Source organism: Notolabrus celidotus, chromosome 6 (assembly GCF_009762535.1).
Source record: "Notolabrus celidotus isolate fNotCel1 chromosome 6, fNotCel1.pri, whole genome shotgun sequence".
NCBI classification, from domain to species: domain Eukaryota; kingdom Metazoa; phylum Chordata; class Actinopteri; order Labriformes; family Labridae; genus Notolabrus; species Notolabrus celidotus.
This window is the reverse complement of record NC_048277.1, coordinates 13,485,335-13,506,041: the sequence shown is the minus strand read 5'-3', so window position 1 is coordinate 13,506,041 and position 20,707 is coordinate 13,485,335. Positions and strand designations below refer to the sequence as shown.

The window sequence follows — 20,707 nt, the reverse complement described above, 5'->3', positions numbered from 1 at the left end:
CCATTATAGTGACCTACCCACTGAATCTCCTCTCTAAAAGGCATCTCATTGAAATCACATAAAGCAGCGTAGCTATCAGAAAACCCTCCTGTGAAACACACATTAACACAATGTTAGACTAACAAATGGGAATACCGACCTTGTTCATTAAGCCTTCAATCTGAATTTTAAAAGTAAAAGCACATACCACAGGGTCCAGGCTGACTGCTGAGCTGCTGCTCTATAACACCTGTCAGTGAAAGGAGTTTGTGCTGCAGATCAGGAGGAACCACCTTTAACAGCTTTCTGGGGATTTAAAAAATAGTCACCACTGCTGTTAACTGGTGGACTGATTAACGGACAAGGTGCATTAGCATATTAAATTCATTGAGTGTCTACATTGCTTTGTATGATGAATGTAGCCTTCAGCACTGGACAGGTAAGCAAATGCAGAGGGTATCAAAAATCTGCATGATTTCTGTTGGCCAGCAGTGGGGAAACTTCAGTCAGACTGTATAGAAGTCTGAGAAATTGAGCCTAATGGCTTACTAATCAGAAGGTTTTTTAATATTGCATTTTCTTGTGTCTTGATCATATATCTATTATGACCTGTGATGCTCACCTCTGGCCAGGTTACCCTTGTGAAAGAGATCTCGATCTCAATTGGTTATCATCTGGTTAAATAAAGGTTGAATAAATATATAAATTATGTTATCAATTATCAGCTTCAGGTCTTGTTATATGGCACAATGTTTCTTTTGTAACTTATTGCCCATTTTAGAGGAAAACTGGCAAACCTTCACTGAGTGAAACTGAAAATGTCTCCTTCTGCTTCTGGTTGTCATAGCCTATAAAAGATACTCTGAAATATCACTTTAGCTGTAACGTTTTGCTTAAGTATTTTCTTGCTAGCCAAAATAAGTATAACAACCTATTTTATACAATCTATGAAAACAACTTATAACTTGGGTAGTTTAGAGTTAGCTAATTGATTCATTTGCTAACCTGTTACCTTCTATCCCAGTTTAACACACCTGGTAAGGAATTAATTATCCTCACAACAATAAAAAAAAAGATGTCGGCCGTGCTTTTCCTGAACTAGGAGCTCTTAACTACTTCAATTAGTTTCCCGAATACAAACATCACAGAAGCTGTGACCATTTCTATATTCCCTTTTAACCTAAATGTATATGACAAGCCACATTTACAGACTGAATATCTTAAAACAAGCAACAGAATAAAGGTGCACATCAGGCTTTCATAACATTCGCGATTTCATGATGCCTTCAATTTCCCCTCGTTAATTTTTGTAAGGAAGGTTAAGGTTGTTGAAGATGGGAAAAGTTTGTCTTTAGTTTATTTCCTTACTCAGAAGTATTTTGAATAACTAAATACGTGGATCATAAAACTACATGTACAACAACTACTGCATGTTTATCAAAAGAATAGATGATTATATGAGTGCACACATTAGTGTACTGAGACCATAGACTGAGACATACAGCAGGGGGTGAACAGAGACTCACAGTGGAGAGGAATCAGGGAAGATCCTCTTCAGTGAGGCGGTCATGTGACTGACTATGGCCTCTAGATCCTCAGCTTGTAAAACACTCAAAGACAGAGCCTGCCTGTCTATCTCCAGCACAAACTGCAACACAAACAGCATGTCAAACATGACGATTACTGCAAAAGTTTCAGTGACTGTAACATTTAATCTCACAATAATGCACATTTATTCATCTTTCTCTTTGAATGGGATCTTGTGCTTTACTAAATAAAATAGTACGGTTTAAAATAGCTCACTTAAAACAATATAACGAGTTACCTCTGTGTGACTGTGAATGTTGATAGAGGAAATCTCCAGGTAGCTGAAAGTACTCTCCACCTGTATATGTGAAATGGATATTTTTGAAGGCAAGAGCATCCAACCTATGAATTTTTAACCTTTTTATATAATTAGCACATTTTTGTTGGTGTGGTTGATTTGTGATTTACCCTGAGAGGCTGTTTGTAAGTAATCAGGTAACCTCTCCACAGACTCAGCACCTAAACACAAAGAAAAACATTTAAGTCTTGTAACAGACATACAGCGCCCCCTGCTGGTTAAATCTGACTGCTGATGTTGCATTTAACAGACTGCCTGGGATATTATGCTTCTGATAGTTTGTGTTAAATGTCTTATAAAAATGTAATCTTTTTTTGTTTTTGTTTTATTATTTTTATTTTATTTTATATGCAACAGTGCGGAGACATAAAAGTGCTCGATATTAAAAAGAACATAAAAGAAAATAAAAGGCAGTTTTTGAAAGCAATAATCAAATAAAATTATCCGGTATAGACTACCTTACACAAAAAAGAGTTTAGAGAAAGGAAAAAAAGAAGAAGAAAGGAAAGGGTTGTACTATGAATGACGATCACAAAACAAACAAGACAAAACAAAACAGAACAAAACAAAAGAATAGAATGTAATAGAAGGGAGTAAAACTAATACTCAGTTATATTGTCAAGAAAGAGAAAAGAGAAAGACACAACAGAAAGAGAAGATAAAGACTAAAAGAGAGAAAACAGGAGGAAGAAGAGATATTTGTGAAGGGGGATTCTGAATGTGTGTATGCAGTTATATGAGTGTTGGTGTTTATGAGCATGTTGTAGTTTGATAGGTAGTACACGGTATTAATATGTGGACTTTAGGAAGCTTTTGGTCTGCCACCACAGATGAGGTTAGGTGGAGGGAGGAGCTGTGGGTACCAACAGGGTGGTATTTGTCAGGCCCGGTTCTGCAAAGGTAGCCCCCAGACCCTTGGGAGGAGACTTGCAATTCGCAGAGCCAGGCCCCATTCAGGTGCATACATTTGGGGGGGCCACCAGACCTAAGGGAGGAAGCCCCCCCTCATGTGATGCACATAGTATGACTGATGATGAGACAGCTGTTATGTATGCCCAAAAACAGATAGGGGTGGCAGAGGAGATCCCAGTTTTATTTGATGAAAAGTCCTTTTATGTTTGCGTGTGTTTGTGTGTTTCTGTTTTAATGATGGAGGTGATGGGGTGCCGTTATGTCATGGGGATGAAGAGAAGGGAAAGAAAGCAGAGGGAAGAGCATGAGAAAGAAAATCAGAGAAGTAATAGCAGAAACCACAGAAAATAAATAAATATAACAAATACTAATTAAAAAATGTAATCTAATAGAAGGCCCCTCAGGATTAGATGACTACAGGTGAAACATCAAGTCCTTAAACCTGCATACTCTGAAAAAAATACAAACTGTGAGGGTGAGGCTTACAGAGCCCTGAGGATCTGAGGGTGGATGCATACTTTGTGTGTTTGGTAATCATCTTGTCTTGAAGGATTCAAATAAAACAAAAAATATGTACAAGGACATATAGCGCTGACCCAACAGGAGAGGATTAGTATGTTTATTTATCTGATTCCTTCTCATTCAGTGAGATTAAAAAAGATCTACATTCCCTTTAAAAAAATATAATATAAAAGAATAAAGACCTTTCTTATCCCAGGTGGTATCTTGTCCATCACTCACCACAAACCTGTTGGTTGATCTCCCAAATGGCTGACTGGAGTTCAGAACAACAGGTGTCACCACACAGACTCTGTGAGGCTTCAGCAGCTCTGAGATCTGATCTGCTCACAGAAAAACATGGCATTCTGGTATTTACCGTATACTAGAGAATATGCAAAGAGTTGTAAACCTAAAGGGTCAACATTACATCGAGTTAAGTGAGGCAGCTGGGTCAGAGAGGGTAACCTCCAGGACAACTGGGACTCTACTTGAGGGCGACACTTCCTGTACGAAGAGTTTTAACGAGCCTCTCAGAGGTCACAATGTGTAACAATCACTTTAATGCAACTTTCTTGAAACTGGTAAGAAACTAAACTACACAAACTACAGGAATGTTGTTTACACCTCATGTTAACCATAATTTAAATAAATAGAGAGAAGAATCAAAATATCGGGGACACTTTTCAGTGAAACATAACATTTCAGCAGAAGTACGTAACTAAACTCTAATCTCGAAAACAGAACAGAAATATACAGCTAGGATGTTAAACAGGGCTGTTGCAAAAGCTTTCATCAATCTGAACTGCTTTGAAACTACATTATGCCACCACCTCAGGTTGCTGGCGGTGTTTTAAAGATACTCTCTCTTTCAAAACTTTAAACGGCCACTGAGGTAAAAAAAAAATGAAGGTGATGCTGCAGATGAGGGAAGAACATCTTACCCTGCAGGTTCTGAGAGACAGAGTCCATCCTGTCCACTTTAATGAAACGCTGTTATTGTTCTAAGAGTGCACAGAGCTGGGCTGTGATGATCTGCTGCTCCTCCAGTGTCACTGGTCAGGTGAAGAATCTCACTGCACATAATCACTGAAAAAGAATAATGTAGCAGGAACATGTGTACACACACAGACTTTGAGGGGATCAGTCCCAACACATTTACACACAAGAGCAATCACCACTTTTCTCTGTAATGGATGTACGTCTGCATACAACCCCTTTTATCTTTTCCACTTGAGCATACATGCACGCACTGACACGTCACTTTTTCTTGCTCTTGTACACACATTTTCACTCTCAAACCCTGACATCCTGTTCCATGCAGTGAGTCACTTTTGTAGTGAGCTTATAGAGAACAGCAAGCTGCCAGGAACCCTTCACCGCCTTACCGCCTACACTAGAAATCACCACACTCAGGAAACCTGCACTTTCACACATATTGTCTGAATCAGTTAGAAGATGTGTCAAGATATTATGATGTACAGGGGCTTGTCCACTTTTTTTTGTGGCTGGGGTGGAAAATCTGGGGCCCTGACTTTTACAGGGGTGACATAAAGTATGTGAGGTCACATACATATATGAACTGCCTTTATCAACCCTTGCTATGTCCTCTCATCATAACTTCTGACTAATATCAATATAACAAAAGTCTGATATTCCTTTGCATTTTTACTTTAAAAAGTAACCTAACAGAGCAGTGATATCAAAGTCTTACTGGCTTAAATCTTTCAGGGCTTTAGGATATGTTATGCAAAGTTTGATTCAAATTATCAGCAAATAAGGAAATTTGGCAAATTGAAATCTAAGGAAGCATCTAACTGTCTGTTGCAACAGAGCCCAAACTGTTTATTTCAATATAAGCCTTGCCTCTAATAAGGGAACTAGCCAATCATAGTCTAGGATTTTGGGGTGGCCAATCTTATTTTGAAGGATGCCGTGGCCACTCCTTGACACCCCTTGGTCATGTGATCATAAAAAGTAGAAAACATAAATGTAACAGAGAATAGAAATATTGGGAGACTTTCAAATAAAATCTGATCTCAAAGACATACAGTTTTACAGTTTTTCTCAGTTGCTTTGGTACATGTCTCAGGTCAGAATTGAAATTCTCAAAACTACATGTTCAATCTTCACATCATTGCGTCACTTGTGCACATCAAAAAAGCAGTTTCTCATTTCTTTGAACAAGTTGCAAATGCTTTGGTACATCCGTGCAAATGATTATGTACAATGCTCTGCTGTTTCCTAGATTATCAACTGCTTATGTCATGTTGATCAAAATGTATTATAATGGGTCTCTGTTGAATAGACTCACCCTCCACAATATTTAGGCATTAGTTCATCGCATAAGTCTTCACATGCAAAATGATTGAACATGTTCGATTTGTAATTGGTAAATTGCTCCCAGGTGAATCTTGACTTTCTCTAACGAAGGCCCATCAGACAGGAACGTCAGGAGGTGTAGGAAGACTGCACTGCACTGTAATTCCTACAGCACTGCATCTACAGTTTCCCCAATGTTCACATTTCTACTTTTTTTCTTTGTGCTATTCACATTATGTCTTTTTATTTCTGTATTGCAATGACATGGTCTGTCAACAAATTAAAGTACAAACAGTAAAAGCGTAAATGTGAATCTTGTCCAGTCTCTTGCAATCAAAACTTTAGCCATGGTTTACATCAGAACGTCCCTCCAGAGTACACTGTTATATTGACAACATGACTAAGCAATTTGACTGTCTTATCCGTACACGATGACAGAAGGATTTGTTCTTCTGATGGCACTGACATGTTCATTGACACAGATATTTACTTTTGAGAGATGAAGTAAGGATTTTGAGCAAGATACTGGCTTTTGCAGGTAATCCATGGTGTTTTGCTATTTGTACGAATTCTTTTGAGAAATGGACTTACTGTTTTGCAAATGTCGAGGATGATTTGAGAAATGTACCAACGACTGAGAAAAACTGTAAAATTACAAACATAAATACTGTGGTACAGGCAAAGACAGTGGATGGCTGTTTCACACACTCCTGATCACTAGAGGGCGCCATTACATATAGTGAAAATGATAAATATGTAGAAACATTCAGTATGTAAGCAGTAAGCACCAGTAATGCAGTAAGTGTTGTGATCAAGTTCAAGGAACAATTTGAATAATCTATCAGAATATCAGCCCAGAGTTCAGAAGGTGATTAACTCCACTAACAATACTTCAATAGTAAATATACTAGCAGGTTATTATTATTATTATTATTATTATTATTATTATTTCTTATCCACAGGGTCCAGCTTTAACAGGTAGTTTCAGGCTACTTGATGAAAAGAAAAGATGCACGCAGCGATCATGGGCTCATAAGGATGATTTTATTTTTCATCAGCTGTACAGTGTGTCACTTTCAGAAATGACAGGACGAACGTTTTCCTGGTTTTAAAACAGGGATGCATTTCATACAATCTTTGAACTATTCTCTCAAATCTTCTGCTGAAACAAACAAGTGAAGTGCAAACCAAAAAACACTTTACTGCAGTCAAACATCTTTCCATTCAATTGCCTCAACATGATAAACTGATGACACATTTTCTTTTTCCTTGTTTTACAGTCACAGGTTTAGTATTTCTGAATGATTCATAGAAAACGTGATCATTTGATGGATGAACATTAGTTTCTATTTAAGGTCTGTGTTTGTGGTTCTTTACAGCAAATTTGTATCACATCTTATTCGTTTTAATACAAAAAAAAATCTGTTTTGTTGAAATAAAAGAACAGGAAACTTCACCAGCATCAGTCAAACTTCAGAGCTCATGGGTGATTTTTGGACATCAAGGATGAACTTTTGCAACTTGAACAAATAAATGTCCTTCTTGTTTTTCACAGAGCTGTTCTTGATTACCAAAATAAGATGCATTATAAAGCACAACAAAATACACAGCCTCCAAAACCTGACATCCTTCAAATAAAAATTAAAAGCCTGTTAGAAAAAGGAGCAAGACAGCTAATTTGTCTTTCAGCATATATTAAGGTAAAACTCTCCTCACACCTTTAGGGCACAAGCAAATCAAAACCGGACCGGGCCAACCGCAGAAAGGAGCAGTCTCAGAAAGGCAGCTAGAACATGGCCAGAATCAAGAAGTGTTCAGAACAGTATCAGAGCAGAGACGTAACACAGCCATGAGCAACAGGAAACAGCCTGGTTAATATTCAGTTTGGGTGGTTAAGAGGGGCTCATGTGTGGAAACAAAGCATGATGATCCAGAGTATCCGTTATGGCACCAGACATGAAAACCTCATCATCAGTTTGAACCAACACGTCTCCAAATTAGCCGCTAAAAGCTTTAAAAGGTTCACAAAAGCAAGAGGGGTTAAAACATGTATTTACATGCAAGACACCTGCCACAGTTGTTATGGTTGATATTTCTTTTTTACAGGGGGATGAAGAGCAGCTGGTTTCATCCGACAAAGCAGTGTTTGAAGCTGCTGATTTAAATTAACGCATTTCAATGTTGGCTCAATTATTTACACATTTTGGGGGGGGGCTTAATGACTTACTGGTGCAAAAGAAATGTGAAATCAGGGAGGAGGCTTTCTTCAGCCAGAAGCCATTAAACATGCTGTAATGACTGCAAATGAATCCTCAGTGGACAGTATGTCACGGGACGGTTTGTTCAAGCGTTCCACGAGCTGTGATTGTTGTTACAAGACCTTTAAAGGTGCGATGTGAAAGCGGTTTCTGGCTTTAAAGAAAGGGGTCTTCACCTGGCAAAGAGGTCAGTCTCTGTGGGGGTCATTTCTGTGATACTGTCAGACACTTCAGTTGACAATCTGCCTCATCATTAACAAAAATCAACAATTTTAGTGTATATACTCTGATTGGGGGATTACATTACAGTCAATACAATCTGGTTCACAGATCCCAGTTGAATCAATCAACTAGAGCAAATTTAAAAGTTTTAACTTCCAAAATAAGGATTAAATAGGGCCCAAGTCTTAAAATACCACATTAACCCTGTGGTTTAAATAAAAGGAATGTACAAAATCAACAACATAGTACAAAGTTTTAGCAACTGAAGCCGGTCTGAGAGGATTCCCCTACTGACAGGGATCAATCAGTTTATGTGATGGAGAACAATCTACAGGAGGAGGAAGAACATCAGCTATCAGAGTCATACAGTATACTTTCAAACAGTGATTAAGAAGAAAAAAAAGGAAATAGAACTTCATCTTGAGCCATGTTAGCAATCGGAAACTAGATGATCATCTATTTCAATCATGTAGTTTGCACCAGTCTTTCCGTCAGAACAATGTTGGGTGCTGAAAGCAGAGATGTGAAACAGAGGAAGTCGATGCTGACTCCTGTTCATTTGACCCCGTCTGCTTGAGCCCACTGGCCCACTTGTTAAAGAATCCTCCATGTAAAAACTAATACAATTGTAACAAGTTCGGTGTTTCACAGGCAAGGAATCCAAACATCATGTGACCGAGAACAGGTACCATATACTACGCCTCATAAGGATTACTACAGTTTTCTATATATACACATATGAAGGCTTGATGAGCGAAGTCAAGTAGTTGCAAGAGGAGCAAGCAGGAAATCAAAGTGAAAAGTGAAGGTAGATGTTTTAGTGTCTCCTTTTGGCAGAGCAGAGAGGAGCGGAACATTAGCTGCAGAGTGTGTGGGCAGGGACTGACACAGGAAGCGGCTGTGGGTAGAAACAAGTAGCAAAATACACAATGATTCATTTAGAAGACATTCAGACCGAAACAAGCGTTAAAGAGCAGAGAAAAGTCTGTCATTAGCTCAGACCACGTCTGTTTATGATGAGGGAGAATACTCAAGCGTGCGTGCGTGTGTGTGTGTGTGTGTGTGTGTTGAAATGTGTGGATGTGGAGTTGCTGTGTGGAAGTATTTACATGTGGCTTCCCTTCTTTGTGCATGGTTATTTTTGCAGTAACTTCCATGGAGGCAACATGGCCGCCATGTGGATCATCAGGTGAAGGCCAAAGACTTGGAAATGTTAGTGTGTATTTGCCAATTGTACTCAAAGTCCGGCTGTGTGTCTGTGTGGGGTGTTCACCGGTCCATCATGCTCAGGATCATCTCTGGTGTCAGATCTCCATTGGCAGCAGTGACCGCTGTTTCCTCGTTGACAGCCAGCTCGACAGTCTCTACCCCCTCGCCATCTAGCCCCACCCCCTCCACGGTGAGAGCCACACCCTCCTCCAGGGTAGCCGCTGCAGAGATGTCTCCGTCCTCCTTCTTCACTATGATGTTCTCCACTGCTCCAGTGCTCTCATCCTCCACCTGGATGATGGCAGCAGCTACACGACACAACAGAGACACACTTGAGTGCTGCGCAACTCTTGATGAACAACATCTTCTCAACATTCGTCTGCAACAGTCTCACTTGCTAAATCACATGTTACATCCATGCAAAGTGCTTTTAATCATGACATTAACATCAAATCTGAATGATAGAAGTGTTCTTACTAGCAGCAGTTGTCTTGGCAGCCACTCTGACAGACTTGCTGGGTGTTGGAGGTTTTGGGGCATTCTTTGGGGGTCTTCCTCGTTTTCTCTTCACTGGGGGCTCATCTGGAGCCGGCACTGGGATGGCAGCAGGGGCCTGGTCCAGTTCCATACTATCTCCCTCTTCCTCTTCCTGTAACAGTGATGCTTCCTCCTCACCCTCCCCTTCTTCATCATCATCTAGGTCAGCATGATCCTCATCTGAATATCACACAGAAACAACAAAGATAGATGTCAGACCAAAAAATGTCCCCATCCCAGATCAGACCAAATCATCATGTCCATACTGGCATACAAAAATGGATCCTCACCACTGTCTTCCCCATCTCTCCTGCTCCTCATCTTCCTCTTTCTTCCCCTCCTTCCTTTCTTTGGGGTTGTGGCTCCATTCTCGGCCTCCTCTATCTCACCGTTGCAGTTCTCAGAGTGGCGAGCCATGGTGTTCTGCAAAAACCCATGGGATAGTTGCGGTTTAATACTCTAGTCATAACCCTATGTTGGAGATCACACAAGGTCGGCCAAATTGAAAGTGGGGCTTCCTTACCCTGCGAGTGAAGGTCTTACTACACTTGGGACAGACAAAGGCAGTGGGAACAAAGTTGGGGTCGTGGTAGCGTTTGAAGTGCATATCGAGCAGCTGCTTCTGTCTGAAGGTCTTCTCACACTGACTGCAGGCGTACGGTTTCTCTCCTGTGTGAGTGCGGCGGTGCATCACCATGTGGCGCTCCTGGACACAGAAGCATGTAATGCAATTTTAAAACCGTGTGATGACATTCTTAGCACATTCTACGATATCCCATAGATTCCAATGTCCAGGATATCTGCTTTGGTGACACATCTAGATAAAATAACTCATTGTCAACTAACAGAAACCACGTTTAATTTAAAACTGTATTTGTGAACACTGACCTGGCGGCAGCAGTAGTCACACATATCACATTTGAACCTCTTCTCGTTCTTATGAGACTTCTGGTGCTGGATCAGAGCGTAGCGCTCGTGGAAAACAGCATCACAGTAACGACACTTCTTTCCAGTTTCTATAAACGAGTGCTGCTTTCTGAGATGAACGCCTGCAGAACAGAGAAAAACAGAAAAAAACACATCAGTAGAGCCAAACAACAAAGCAAAGTAAGCTTTCTGATCTATGTGATCATTTTGCTCTGTTTGTGTTACCCAGGTCACTCTTGCGTGCTATTACTGTGTCGCAGTGTGGGCAGTGAAATTTAGCCACATTCTCCGTGTGTTTCTGCAGGATGTGCATCTTCATGGTTCCACTCTGGGTGAAGCGAGCGTGGCAGATGTAGCACTCGTACGGTTTCTCTCCTACAAAGAGGATTAAATATTAAGACACTGCAGCCATCCATACTTGTGACATTTCTAGGAGTTGAAATACAGGACTAGAATACAAATGTTTTCTATGATTAATATTCAAACTTAGGGTCACTTTTACCTGAGTGTGTCCTCATGTGTCTCTTTAGCTTGTATGTGTCTCTGCTAGCGTAGCTGCAGAGGCTGCACTGGAATGGACGCTCGCCAGTGTGGGAACGAATATGACGCTTCAGTTTGCTCACCTGCACAGAAACACACAGTGACACTTTATTATAATCTCTCTCTCTCTCTCTCTGTCTCTGTCTCTGTCTCTGTCTCTGTCTTAACAAAAAAAACCTCTAAGAACATCAAAAGTCTTACCTCCACACTGGCATAGTCACACATGGAGCATTTAAAGGGTTTCTCATGTGTGTGTTTGTAGCGACGATGACGAACCAGCTCTCCACTCGTCACAAAAGCCATGTCACAATCTGTGCACTTGTGTGGACGAGTTCCTTGAAAAGAACAAGAAAAACAAGCATGTAAACAACCGATACTGTTCTGGTCTAACCTTGATGTGAGGATGTGAAGCCAGGTACACGGAAGATAATCAAGGGCCTGATTTCCCCCCTCCAGTAAAAGTTAGCAAAGACCCACTTAACAGCTGGTTCTAAAGATTATCTGGCCAGATCCTCCTGTCGTCTGGAGGTGTGTTAAGAGTGATTTTATCTCCCTGATCTGCTCAGAAGATGATCAGGCAACCCTCACTCCAAATTAGGGATGTAAACAATTAATCGAGTATTGATTAATTGATTGTTAAAAACTTACTCGAAACACGCATTTTTGTTTTAAATTTTCCGTCATCATGACAAAAGTGACAAACATCATGTGGTCTCATATGACATTCATCTATCAGGGAGGTGTTTTAAGTTTGAAGCATATTTCCATGTGAATCAGCTGTTAAAGGTGTTGCGCACTGGGCTGTGCGTCAGGTCTCCACATGCGCTTTTTAAAGAGGATCAATACGCAACTGCTGCCAACAACGACACGGACACGAAGGTTGACAACTTTGAAGAGGACATTTCCCCACCTTTGGATACAAAGACAACAGACTGGTGGGAATTGCTAGAATGTTATGTTTGCAGGCCAGCAACATCAGAGCCGTCTGGGCTTTTCTGTAGCTGGACTGATTATGACCCGGTTGTGCTCCCGGCTGACACCTGACCAAATACACATGTTTATTTTTCTCAATAAGAACGAGGAGACAGAGAACTGAACACTGAGTGTCTGAAGTACTTTTCTGTTAGTATTATGAGCCTTCACTTTAAAAGACTGTATGTCCGCAGAGAATATTTTTATGAGCCGGCTTGTTGAAATTCAGCGTGTTCAACATGTCGTACCCGTATTCAATACTGTCAGTTAAATGCATTTTGTTGCTGTGGAAAATATAATTTAAGAGAAAAACAACGTATTTGGCCTTGTTTTTGACGGAAGAAAACTCAGTGCACATTTTTAAATTGGTTAAGATTATAAAAATCTTTTAGTGTGAAACAGGCTCAGTTAGTTAGTTAGTTAGTTACCAGTGTGTGTGTTGAGATGGTTCCTCAGCAGTGTGACAGTCCTGAAAGCTCTTCCACACAGGTGACACTTGTGAGGTCTCTCGTCTGTGTGGCTCTTCATGTGTCTGTCCAGGTTGGAGCGTCGGGGACATGTGTAGCTGCACAGCTCGCACTGGAACGTCTTCTTCACTCCTGAAACACAGTAATGACACCAACGTCTTACTCCCAATAACATCAGCTGTCTCAGGATAAACAAGGGTGTTCTTTTGTCAAATACAAACACTCATGTCATCCTCTAAGTATTCCTTTATGAGTGATGCATATAGTTGGTTATTGCGCCTGTGGTTTGTTATATGTCGAGTTCACTTCATTAAATGAGCTTAAGAGTAACTAGTGTATGGCTTGAGTATTTATACTAGTTTACTTTATCACACTATTTCCTGTTACTCATCATACTTTCAGGAGGCAATGAAAATCAAAATTGACAAACTATGAATAACAATGTGTTTCCCATCAAGCCAAAGTTCCAGCAGAGATCATCTTCTCACCTTTCTTCTTAATCTTGGTGGGTTTGGGGGGTTTCATGTTGCCCACCACTTTCTCAGCGTTGACCTCAGACAGAAGGCCCTCCTGCTGTTCCTCCTCAAAGTCATACACACTGACATCCATGTCTTTATCTCCTTCAGCGTAGCGCAGACGACTCTTTTTACCCTACAGACCCAGAGAGTCATTAGACTTTATGACAGAGATGACTGTCAACATACTATTAGGGTTCAGTTCCATCACAAGGGCTGTTTCCCATCCAAACAACGATCTTACCTTTTGAACCTTTTGATGGCTCCAGTTGGAGGCTGATAGTCCGGGTCCTTTGCCCAGGCTGGGTCTTCGTTTGGAGGCTGCATGGGCTCCTCGTCTCCTTCCAGCAGCTGGCTTCCAACCTCCTCTTCCACCTCCCCAGGGTGGGCAACTCCTCCCTCTTCCTCCTGCTCCACTGTCTCCACCTCACCATTGGCACCAACCTTAACTACCTACAAAATAAAGGTTTTCATTTTTATCAGCACAAAATATTTTTGGGTGATAAGAAAACAAGGTCTTATTGATTTAGAGGTTAACAGATATAACAGACATGAACTGAAATAATGCCTTATCCTAACACAATATAACTCAAACTTTAATGACATGAGGACTTCTGGAATGATGTACTTTGAGTTACAAGTAGCAAGTAATGAAATCAATCACTTTTAGCTGCTGTTTCACTTTAGGTTTTTGGGTTAAAGGGACCCCAATAAGTATATGTGTACCTGAAAGCCCTCAGGCAGTGGCAGGGTGTGGCAGATGACCGGGTCTCCGTCCTTTGGCATAGCTGTAGTATCTACATAAGTGCCTTGCTGCAGCGCTTCAACTGTAGTGGCAGAAACAGGCACCTGGACCAGCTGCAACTCCCCTAAACCCAGAGCGGCCTGCTCCTCCATGTTGACCACCTGCGGACAGACAGAGACCTCAGGTCAGCCCACGTTTCCAGGGCAACTACAGGGTATCAGTGAAACAAACCAATGTAAAATGTATTCACAAAGGTACCTACCTGAAGTGTGATGATTTGTGTCTGGTCCACTGTTGTAACAGTTGCTTGGTGGGCTTGGTGGCCTCCAACAACACCCACTGTGGTTGTGGATCCCCCCACTGTGGCATCAATCACCTGAAAATGTACGTGGTTTTAATGGACTGATCACCCTGCACGTATACATGCAGTAGTCTTAGTTGTAGCTTATTTCATTTCTAAAACAGACTTACATCTTTCTGCAACTGCATCATGACAAACTAGTCAGACAACCTGTAATGGTGAGCTTACCTCTGTCTTCATCTGTAACAAGGTCGGATCCAGGGAGTCCATAACCATCATTTCAACCCCAGCTCCACCATCAACCCCCACCCCTGCTTCCATCAACTGATGTTGGGCTTCTCCATGACCTGAACAAAAAACACAACAAAGCGGAGAGTCAAAGATTTGACCACAAACGTGTCTACACAAAATGCAAACATAAAGACATGGATGCTACTTTTAATCAAGTGATCAGTACTAACCTTGTTCTAGGATGACTCCAGCTTGTCCCTCCACCACACCTCCAGCCTCTGCAGCCTGCTGGAGGAGGTCAGCCACCATGGCATCCTGACTGTGAACGGTCTGGATGGAGGGGAAGTCTTTGGAGGGGATCTCCACCACCCCTACACCCTCTGTTGGCCCTCCGTCCATGCTGGGCAGGAACTGAAATATGGAGTGTAGAAAAATATGTGATCACCATGAGACCCCGGCATCACCATTAGACTCAGGCTGGTTCAGAGGTCACTGGAAGCAGCTTTTCTTTGTGAAAGAACAGATTTTAACTGCAACTCAAAACAAAACCACTGACTATTACAAAATCAGGAAGGAATAAAGTGAATGATGTGAACTTTCCTTGGTATCTTATCACAACTGAGCAGAGCTCAAACTAACTGATGATTAGCAACTTACAGAGGTACAAGGATTTGCACTTTTTGGTAGAACTGGGAGCCACACCAGCAAAAACTATGCTCAGAAATCATCATGCCATACAAATATTACTTACAGGTTTGTAAAGCTTGAGATTATTCACATGTTGAAAATGGTTAGAGGCACTCTTAAAAAGTCAGAGTGAATGCAAATCAAAGATCATTGAGCTCAGGGTGAAGTCTGTCAGTGGAGTTTGACACTTGTAGAAGTAGAGTTGGGGATTTTGGCACAACTTCTCCTACCTTGCAGCTGCTGCAAGCAACATTACTAAGAAATGAGAGACACCTTCAGTGGTGTTTATATCCACAGGTTTGAGTGAAATGTAAAGCAGGCTTTTATTCTTTCAGGTCAGCTTTAAATATATGATATGAAAAGAAAGCCGACTAATTTATTACCATGTTGTCATCAAACACACATACATGTGCAGAATACATACAGATTTTATTCATGTAAAATGAACAAACAAATAAAATCAATTATTTTATTAAAATGTCATCTCATTTATGAGTCACTCATTTTCATTTAAGGTTATTTTAAGCAGCACAGCACTTTTAGTTATTGAAATTAATTTTAGTGCTGTGACTATGAATCTGTATCTGGTATGGACCCAGTTATACTCCATGGTAATGGGAAAATATTAAATAAAAGCCCAGATAAACATACTAAATATAGTAGAGCATTGCCCACACATTTATCAACCTCACTGTATTTCTTTTAATCTAAAATATGAATAGAAAATGACAATGCAACTAGGGATGTACACAATTAATCAATTATCGATTAATCGATTGTTAAGACATTACTCGAAACACGAGTATTCCTGTCAAGTGGAACAAACATCATGTGGTCTCATATTTCGTTCAGCTATTGGGGAGGTGTTTTAAGTTTAAAGTATGTTTTGATGTGAATCAGCTGACTGCGTACAGCAGAGACGCTCAGCTGCAGCTGAGTGTCAGGACTCCACGAGTGCTTTTTAAAGAGGATCAATACGCAACTGCTGCCAACAACGACACGGACACGAAGGTTAAACACGTTGAACAGGACATTTCTCCACCTTTAGATACAAAGACAACAGACTGGTGGGAATTGCTCATATGCTATGTTTGCAGACCAGCATCATCAGAGCCGTCTGGGCTTTTCTGCAGCTGGACTGATTATGACCTGGTTGCGGCTGACACCTGATCAAATACACATGTTAATTTTTCTCAATAAGAACAAGTTGGCAGAAAACTGGACACTGTGAGTCTGAAATACTTCTCTGTTACTATTATGAGCCTTCACATTATAAGACTATGTCCACGGAGAATATTTTTATGAGCCTGATCGTTGATAATCAGTGTTAAACGTGTACCCGTATTCAGTACCATCAGTTATATGCATTTTGTTGATGTAGAAAATATAACTTTGGTGGAAAAAATCACAGAAAATACTTAAAAATGACATCCCTTATTGCAACACAAATATCTTTAAAGTGACCCCTTATCACCGACAGTTTAAAACTCTAAGGAAATAATATAAATATTAATTAAACCCAAGAATTCACCATGTGGATTTTTTGGCGTCTGAACACAAAAAGGGTTGTAGAAGCTTGATTCATATAAAACTTAAAGAAAAGTGAAACCTCAGTCACATGAATGACATCCCTCGTACCCTTTTCCACATAAAGTAACCATTGCTACACTGCTGACTTCTGACCCAAGACTTAGGTCACACAGACACGTCTACAGGGTGAATCTGTTGCAGATGTATCTTATTCAAACAATCTGTTGTTGTACAACAGTTGTCACTTAACACTATGGGTGTTACCTGGAACAGCATGGCTAAATTGACTGATATCATGATTTCTGTACACTGGGCTGCAGTCTGCAGGGTTGTGATTGCTGCTGAGATCCCTGAGCTGTGCTGATTCAGATGTCTGCTACCTCACTGTCCCTGCCAAGCTGAAGGGGGGGAAGAGGGACAGGTTACGCATTTACACATACAGACATAAGAGCTGTGACAGGCTGCACATTTATCATAATGTGAACTGTTCTATTCAAGACCTCTCTGCTCACCTGAGGATTCAGGCTGCGACCTGACTGTCAACCTGGAAGAGGGGAGGGGGAGCAGGTGAGGGTGATGGGACAACTTTCACTCTTAAAAGGTTGGTAAGTGCTCCCATGAAATAAAGGACAAAAATATCTTCTTATCACTGTTTCAATTTTAGTCCATCCAACCTAATTAGACCATCTTTTGAGGCTAGACAACGAAAAAACAATTCATCAAATTTGTTTGTTTTAATAAATCCCTTATAACTCGCCTTCCATGGCCGAAGAGAAATCTGATGTCCAGTTGTCGTTTTCAATTTGACATGAGTTGGTGTTTTAGATCTTGCACTTGATTATCTGAGAGTTAAACTAAGGCAGTAAAATATAGAAAATCTGACAGAGCTGGCAGATCTAATCAACAGCTCATTGAAAAATAAATAAAGGGTGTAACACATGACCCAGTCGTACTTCTGGACCCTCTGTTAGCCCAGCGGCTGACTGATGTGCTCCCTACTCTGCTCACTTCAAGATACCGGACTGTTGTTACAGCTCAAAACTTAATTTAAGAAGGATTAATTCATGAATCTGATATATACACTTTTAAAACTTATTCATTAGAAAATAATGAAAGAAGAGCGGAATAAATTGTAATTTTAGTTTCTGATTATTTTCTGATTAATTGATAAAATGTTTGGTTGTTGTGACGACATCATAAAAAGTTTCAAAATGTCTAATAAATGTTACATATTTAAGAAGTAAAAACCAACCAATGTTATAAATTAATATTGTAGCTTTAATCATCTCAATACCGCCTAAAAATTCAAAGTAATTAAATGCTTAACAAATATTCTCCCTTTAAAGATGAATATCTTCTCACTGTTATTTGATTAATTGTTCTTATGCATCCTAAACTGTGGAACAGTCTGCTGGAGGATCTGAGAGGAGCTGACAGAGATATTGAGACTTTTAAACTAAAAACGTATTTATTGTCTGGTTTTCATGTAGGGTTTAACAATTGTATTACTTTTATTGTAATATTGATTTAAATGTTGCTTTACTATTTTAGTTATTTTAACTGTAATCTTATTCTATTTTTATTTCTTTGTATTTATCTACTAAGTTGTATTGATATTTCTAGCCTTAGTTTTATTTTCAGCTCTTACCCCTTTTAAATCTATTTATTTTAACTATTTGTATTCCTAATTCTGATGCTTTAACTTATTTTAATTAAACATATTTTATTGTTGGTGTGCATTAGTCTCTATTTTCTTTTATTCTAATTTGTATTATTATTCTTATTATTTTCCCCTAATATGTTATATACGCTTAAAGCACTTTGGGTTGCATTTGATTTGTATGAAAGGTGCTATATAAATAAAGCTTGATTGATTGATTGATACTGATTTAAAATAGGTGTTTGTTAATAAGTTGAAACTTAATGGCTCTATATTATCTTGGATGATGGGGTTATTTTAGATTAGGAACTAAAACAACAAGAGAGATGGACTTTGAACCTCGCATGATGTCAAATAGTCTCTAAACATCAACTCATTCAAATTAATCAGAGCTCAACTCTTTACCATCTTAATACTGATGATGTGATCAATGTATGTTTGATCACTGTCATCTGCATGATCAATTCAGAGACCGCTCCTAACATTCCCTTGATTGTTCCCTTGTGTTGATGTTGACAAACATGTAGGAGACACAGAGGCTGCAAAATAAGGCCTCAAAATATCTGACTTACATTAAAGATTTCCTCAACATGGCAATGACACTAAAGCAAGAAGACGAGCAGCTGTTGCCTCCTCGCACAGCGGTATTTTTGTAGCTCTCCAAGCCGAATCGTAGAGGGAGCTCTCTGCTATAATATATATCTGTGGCTATGATGCTCGAGGTGGGCTTAGAATAAGAGACAAGCGGGCGAAGGGTGCAACAACAACTGCTTATACTGACCGCGATGACAGGCGAAAAGAAGACAAATGCGATTCTCCTCTAATGAAGATGGCTGATTTTTGGATACCACAAAGCGTGTATTTGGTGTTGGAGAATCAGTGGAGGATCGTTTTACTGTGAATGCTTCGACATTCTCGTTTGTTGTTGGCCTCGGCGTTAGAGTCGATGTATGCGTCGCTGCTTTAGTCGACCTGAAACCTCCACAGAGGAGATTTAAAACTTTGTATACAGCTGAATTAAAAACGAAAACCAACAAATACTCTGGTTACATTCGCGGATTGAACCACTTTGAGGAATAACGTGACTAAGAGCATTGGGTGGGGAAGGGCCTTTTCACTAGGCTAATGTTAGCTAACATAAGGTCTGACTTTAAGACACATCGTCTGTGTTTTCACCTTTACTGGGATGATTGATGAGTGTGTTATTTATATGTAATCCAGTAGTTCTATTATCGTGTGTGAAGGCCTGTTTGTTTTGTGATGTTGGCCTCGTATTCGTGCACACAAGCTAGCAGTAGCACTAAGTTAAACCCGCCAGTTTCCATGTCGTCAAGGCTGCAAAGACGGGAAACAAAGAAGCGAGAAAATGGACGCCTTGGCCTAAATTCTCCAACCAAATCCTCGAAGTTTTAGTAACTTATTCTCGACGATTATTCCGTGGATTCGCTTAAAACGCAATGGAGTGGGGATACATTTGTTAAAACTTGGTTTTTTAGGCGTATTTTGACGGGGTTTTCAATAACGATAGAGGGAGACAAACACTCTCCGACGAGTTGCCCGGACCCAGAGCCCCATCGTGACACCTAGAGGCCGATTAAAGATCCTGCAAACTCCCCCTTGTCAGAAAAGTAGTGCTACTTTACCTCTTATTAGGTGTTTCTCCTCCCGTTTAACTTGGCCGAGAGCACAGAGTCTGTGCTATAAAGTTAAACTTGCTGGTACAAACGCAGGCTTCTTCGCAGTTTGTTTTAATCCCTCTCCCGCTTTAGCAGAGTAGCCTCTGCCACAAAATGGCAGTTGTCAGCTCAGTGCGCCTGTGCGGCCGCTGGGGGGTGGTGTCGAAGCTGCTGCACACACCCTGATTGGCCAGGAGGGGCGCCCCGTTGGAATACATGGAAGCCCATTTATCACAATGTTAGGAAGAGGGCTGCTTTGAGGGCCCTCGGAGATACCACTTTTATTACAGAAAATAAACCAAAGAGAAGGAATTCTGTTTTAAACGGTGGTGGACAAAGTACACAGCTTCATTACTTAAGTCAAAGTGTAGATCCTCAATCTCAAACATTACTCCAATACAAGTGAACGTTTCTCTGTCAAATTATTACTTGAACTAAAGTACTGAAGTACTTGCTTTTTTAAAAATACTAAAGTACTTCTTAAAAAATCTCAAAAAGTTGTATTTTCACAATGCATAAATGCAGTCAAGAATACATAGGAGTACATTCGCTTACATTATGTTTATTTAGAAAACATTACTTGAATTCTCTAAAAACTACACCATGGAATAAAAACAGCAACTAAGTTACTCCA

General features: G+C 40.2%; 2 protein-coding genes across 3 annotated transcripts in view; both read right to left on the bottom strand.

Moving 5' to 3' along the window:
* The window catches only part of carmil2 (capping protein regulator and myosin 1 linker 2), a 56,432-nt gene extending 51,942 nt beyond the window's left edge, over positions 1–4,490 (bottom strand). The window contains exons 1-7 of the mRNA XM_034686627.1: positions 4,219–4,490; positions 3,518–3,618; positions 1,975–2,025; positions 1,805–1,864; positions 1,506–1,627; positions 188–285; positions 18–88 (exon numbers count right to left, since the gene is read on the bottom strand). Of these exons, the coding sequence (XP_034542518.1) occupies positions 18–88; positions 188–285; positions 1,506–1,627; positions 1,805–1,864; positions 1,975–2,025; positions 3,518–3,618; positions 4,219–4,246 (531 nt within the window). The 5' untranslated portion in view covers positions 4,247–4,490. The remainder of the gene's footprint in view (positions 1–17; positions 89–187; positions 286–1,505; positions 1,628–1,804; positions 1,865–1,974; positions 2,026–3,517; positions 3,619–4,218) is intronic.
* Positions 4,491–6,618: 2,128 nt separating this feature from the next.
* ctcf (CCCTC-binding factor (zinc finger protein)) lies at positions 6,619–20,247 on the bottom strand. 2 transcript variants are annotated; one of them, XM_034686232.1, is made up of 18 exons: positions 20,041–20,247; positions 17,250–17,281; positions 17,002–17,135; positions 14,751–14,931; positions 14,518–14,636; positions 14,251–14,364; positions 13,970–14,149; positions 13,489–13,696; positions 13,217–13,381; positions 12,690–12,860; positions 11,491–11,624; positions 11,252–11,372; positions 10,975–11,124; positions 10,711–10,871; positions 10,346–10,528; positions 10,113–10,245; positions 9,763–10,002; positions 6,619–9,593 (listed from the first exon to the last, which is right to left on the bottom strand). In XM_034686232.1, exons 3-18 carry the CDS (start codon positions 17,032–17,034, stop codon positions 9,346–9,348), a joined length of 2,541 nt encoding a protein of 846 aa, XP_034542123.1. In that variant the 5' UTR covers positions 17,035–17,135; positions 17,250–17,281; positions 20,041–20,247; the 3' UTR covers positions 6,619–9,345. The 2 variants fall into 2 exon arrangements, with proteins under 2 accessions (XP_034542123.1, XP_034542124.1); XM_034686233.1 differs by lacking the exons at positions 17,002–17,135; positions 17,250–17,281.
* Between the last annotated feature and the right edge of the window lie 460 nt (positions 20,248–20,707).